Source organism: Poecilia reticulata, linkage group LG11 (assembly GCF_000633615.1).
Source record: "Poecilia reticulata strain Guanapo linkage group LG11, Guppy_female_1.0+MT, whole genome shotgun sequence".
Lineage (NCBI taxonomy): Eukaryota > Metazoa > Chordata > Actinopteri > Cyprinodontiformes > Poeciliidae > Poecilia > Poecilia reticulata.
Window position 1 is genome coordinate 28,836,911 of NC_024341.1, and position 4,305 is coordinate 28,841,215.

At 50.0% G+C, this 4,305-nt stretch overlaps 1 protein-coding gene across 1 annotated transcript in view; it reads left to right on the forward strand.

Moving 5' to 3' along the window:
• LOC103473101 (absent in melanoma 1-like protein) overlaps window positions 1-4,305 on the forward strand; it is a gene marked incomplete at its 5' end in the record, with an annotated part of 9,719 nt that overhangs the window by 2,171 nt on the left and 3,243 nt on the right. The window contains 12 exons of the mRNA XM_008423058.2: window positions 141-280; window positions 360-486; window positions 556-591; window positions 670-809; window positions 890-1,016; window positions 1,849-2,003; window positions 2,077-2,203; window positions 2,275-2,307; window positions 2,970-3,082; window positions 3,556-3,685; window positions 3,757-3,896; window positions 3,981-4,104. Of these exons, the coding sequence (XP_008421280.2) occupies window positions 141-280; window positions 360-486; window positions 556-591; window positions 670-809; window positions 890-1,016; window positions 1,849-2,003; window positions 2,077-2,203; window positions 2,275-2,307; window positions 2,970-3,082; window positions 3,556-3,685; window positions 3,757-3,896; window positions 3,981-4,104 (1,392 nt within the window). The remainder of the gene's footprint in view (window positions 1-140; window positions 281-359; window positions 487-555; window positions 592-669; window positions 810-889; window positions 1,017-1,848; window positions 2,004-2,076; window positions 2,204-2,274; window positions 2,308-2,969; window positions 3,083-3,555; window positions 3,686-3,756; window positions 3,897-3,980; window positions 4,105-4,305) is intronic.

Consider the following 4,305-nt stretch of genomic DNA (forward strand, 5'->3'; position numbering starts at 1 on the left):
GGTGACCTCTGTCAGACGTTGGGTGACCTCTGTCCGACGTTGGGTGACTGTGAGACGTTGGGTGACCTCTGTCTGGCGTTCTGTGACCTCTGTGGGGCGTTGGGTGACCTCTGTCGGATCTTCTCCCTGTGTCTCCTCAGGACTACAGCGTTCCAGAGATCGGTCTCTTCCCAGAGGAGAACGCGGAGGGGAAGAAAGTGGTTTTCCGGGACACGGCGGAGGATGCCAGGATCTTCGGGTTTCCCATCAAAGCCAACTCCGTCATCGTGAACGCCGGGCTGTGAGTGAGCCGCCCTGAGAGGACAGGTGGGTTTCTGTCTTGTGACGGGTTCTAACCCAGATGTTGTGCCGCTCCTCAGCTGGCTGGTCTTCGCGCAGCCCTTCTTCCAGGGCGTTCCCCGCATCCTGGAGGTGGGGGGCTACTCTAACCCTGCGGCCTGGGGGGTGGAGCAGCCCTACGTGGGCTCAGTGCATCCCCTCAAAGTGGTGAGTACTCCTGCTGAAGCCCGGCCTTGTGCTGCTGACGGTGATAACCTGAGCTCGGTTCTGTGACAGGGAGAACCTCGGGTGGAGAACATGAGCAAACCCCAGGTGAGAACCTGCAGCAGCGTCTGGTTAGAACCTGCAGCTTCCATCCAGCCGGCGTCCTGACTGTCCCTCTGTCCTCAGATGGTGATCTACGAGAAGCCGTACTTCTCTGGGAAGTCCAGGACCATCTCCTCCAACACGAGGGACTTCATGAGCCGGACGGACCGCCAGCAGAACCTCTTCATGGCCAGCCTGGGCTCCCTGAAGGTCCTGGGAGGAATGTGAGTGAAGCGCTGAAGGAAAGTGGTAAGATCTGACCCTAGACCAGTCTGACCAGCTCCGTCTGCCTCTGCCGCTCCAGCTGGGTGGGATACGAGAAGGAGGGTTTCCGTGGTCACCAGTACCTGCTGGAGGAGGGCGAGTACCACGACTGGAGGGTGTGGGGGGGCTGCGACTCCGAGCTGCGCTCCGTCAGGATCATCCGGGCGGTAGGTCCAACTTATCGACTAATCAGTTCATCTGAAGTTGATCCATCTTACCGGCCGACTAATCACTAATTGATAAGTGACCATTTCCTTTAATTTTAACATAATTTTGTGTGAACTGTATTAAATAGTGACTGAATAAACAGAAAATTGTGATTTCTTTTCATGATTGAACGTATTTAAAACGGCACAGGAACCTCTTGAGTTGCTGAGTAGAAATATAAAAAGGATAAATTAATTGTACCGCCTGCGGTCGATCTAGGATTTAAACTTTTCTCCATGAAGTGCATTAACTTACAACAGCCCTAAAAATCAGCCTCGCTTGTTGATGTTACATTTTTTCCACCAGGTTTAATTTGTTTCAGTTATTCCCTCCTCGTTTCTGTCTGCCTTCACAGCAGGTGAGTAGTTTCTGATGGAGTTGCTGACGCTGCGCCGCTGGATGAGCGACATTGCAGTGAAACTTCAGGATGTTGTTCCGTGTTTACATTTCAAAGCAGAATCTGATAGAAACCATTTTCCGTTCCACTCCGGACTCCGCTGGGTCCGCTTCTCTTTCCCGTTCTGGTGTGGCTGCCATCTTTGTTTCTGTATTAACTGGCTCGGCTTTAGGATGGCCAGCAGCTCCTCCTGCTGGATGGAGGCCAAATTGCAACACTGAGAAAAAGAGTATAAGCGGACGTTATTATTTGATTGGAACTGATTAGTTGTTGAATAACGATTTATAGTATAAAAAACAACTAATCATGATTGCTCGCATCCCTTGTTTCCATACGGTCGGCCATCTTAACGTCTGTGTAGGAGGAGCTGCTCAGAATCCACTTCCTGTTTCCAGGACCTGACGGACCCGGTGATGGAGATGTTCGAGCAGCCTGAGGAGGAGCAGGGCGTGACGGAGGAGAAGACCTTCGAGGTGACGGAGGCCATCCCTGACGTGGAGCTCTTCGACTACAAAACCTCCACCCGCTCGATCCACGTCCTCAGCGGAGCGTAGGTTCTTCTTCTGCAGCTCTGGGCGCCAAACTCGGCCGTCACCTGACTGGCCTGACTCTCTGACCCGCAGGTGGATCGCCTACTCTCATGTGGACTTCTCAGGGAACCAGTACATCCTAGAGAAAGGCTTCTACAACAACTGTGCTGACTGGGGCTCCCAGGACACCCGGGTCTGCTCGGTCCAGCCCATCTTACCGGTGAGGACCAGTCCAGCGAACCGGGTCGCTCTCAGCGCCGCTGGTTTCACTCTTATGTCGTTGTGTTTCAGGCTCCAGCTGAATCCTCCGGCCCCAGAGACGAGGTGAGTGGTGGACGACGTCCATCTTCGGATCAGAACCAGGATGAGTCGCGTGTTTCTGGCCGTTTTATCTCCATTTCAGGAATGGTTTGGTGTTAAAACACATATTGGGAAGTAAATAAACTAAATATTTATCTCCAGCAGAATCCTGGAGCTACATATTTAGCTTGAGGCAAATATTTAGCTAGCAAGCTAATAAAAGCTAAAACTTACATTTACAAACTAATTTAGTTTCCAATATAAATATTTAGTTGGAGACTGCAAACTAAATATTTAGTTAGTAAGTTAATTATCTGGGTTCAAACTACATATTTAATTTTCAAGCTAAATATGTAGTCCTAAATCACATCTCTAATTAGCTTAGAGCTAAATATTCAGCTAAAATGTAAATTCCTGGATAACCGGAAGTGGACTACCAAAATAAAAGCTGTTTCCTGGGAACTCGCTGCAGAGTTGGACTGCTCTATTCAATATGAAAGGATGGAACTGTTCTCTATGGAAATATTAACGAACTAAGCTACACATTTTCAACAGAAACGATTCTTAAAATCCTGATTTCTTCTATATTTTAATGTTCGGGCAAATCTGCTCCTTTTTGCAGCAGCTTTCTGCTTCTTCTCTCATTTCGGACTCTACAGGATCTAATCGATTCTCCTCTCCTCCAGATCATCCTCTACTCTGAAGCAGACTTCCAGGGCGAATGCCTCGTCTGTCACCACAGCCAGGGGGCGCTGTCAGAGAAATTCCTCACCAGGTCGTGCCGAGTGGTGAGAGGAAGGTGAGAAAGACGACAGTTAACCGGAGCATCGAGTTCAGGCTGCTGGTTCATCCCAGAGATGTAGAGTTGTAGACTCGGTGTTTCCCTCTTAAAGGGCCAGTATCATATCTTTCAATTGTTCCCTCATCAAAAACAAATTCGCTCGGCTCCTTCAGACTAGCCAGCAGCATTTAGCAAACACCTGCTGAGCTCGTTATAGGAGCTGCTGCTCAGTGTCGCTGGTAAAAGAAACGTTGATGGGTTAATAGAGGAGACTTCCTGGAGGCGGAGCTTCAGAAAGAGCAGGAGCTTTTAAAGAGACAGATGCCCAATTTCAATATACAGCAATTTTGTAACAACTGAATTTAACATAGTTGATTGTGCTATAAAATGGCACCAGGAGCCTGGAAAACGCAAAACTGGCCTTTAAAGTTCCCATTGGCTGACAGCGAGGACGGTGATGGACAGCATTAAGGTGTCTCTCTGTCTTCCAGCTGGGTCCTCTGTGAGAACAAGCAGTTCTCTGGGAACATGCATGTCCTATCTGAGGAGGACTATCCCAGTCTGACCAGTATGGGCTGCAACTCCAGCTGCTCAGTGCTCTCCATCAAGCTGCTGCCGATGGTGAGGAGCGTCTCCCGGTAAGAGCCCAGCGCTGTACCGGTCGTCCCGCTAACGTCCTCCTGTGTGTGCAGACGCTGTCCGTGCCGTCCGTGTCTCTGTTCGGACTCGAAGGCCTGGAGGGCCGGGAGATCACCACCGAGTCAGAGGTCACCAGTCTGGTCCAGGACGGCTTCAACGACCACATCCTGTCGGTCCGGGTCAACAGCGGCTGGTCAGTGCGCCACAGTGTGTGTGTGTGTCGCAGTGTGTGTGTGTGTGTCATGCAGATCTAACCGGGTCTCTTTTTGTTGTGCAGTTGGGTTTTATGTGAGCATAGCAACTACAGGGGGCGCCAGTTCCTCCTGGAGCCGATAGAAATCACCAACTGGCCCAAGTTCAGCTCCCTGGACCGGGTCGGGTCCATGTACCCCGTCAGACAGGTCAGCCAGCTCAACTCTCTTTGCTTCGCTCTTCATTTCTAAAAATCTCTTTGATCAAACTGGAGAAACGTCTCTGCTTTTCACTAATAAACCATCATTAAACCCAAAAATGAGCTTCACTCGCGTCTTATGGCAAACCGTTTTAACATAAAATGAGCTTCACTCGCGTCTTATGGCAAACCGTTTTAACATAAAATGAGC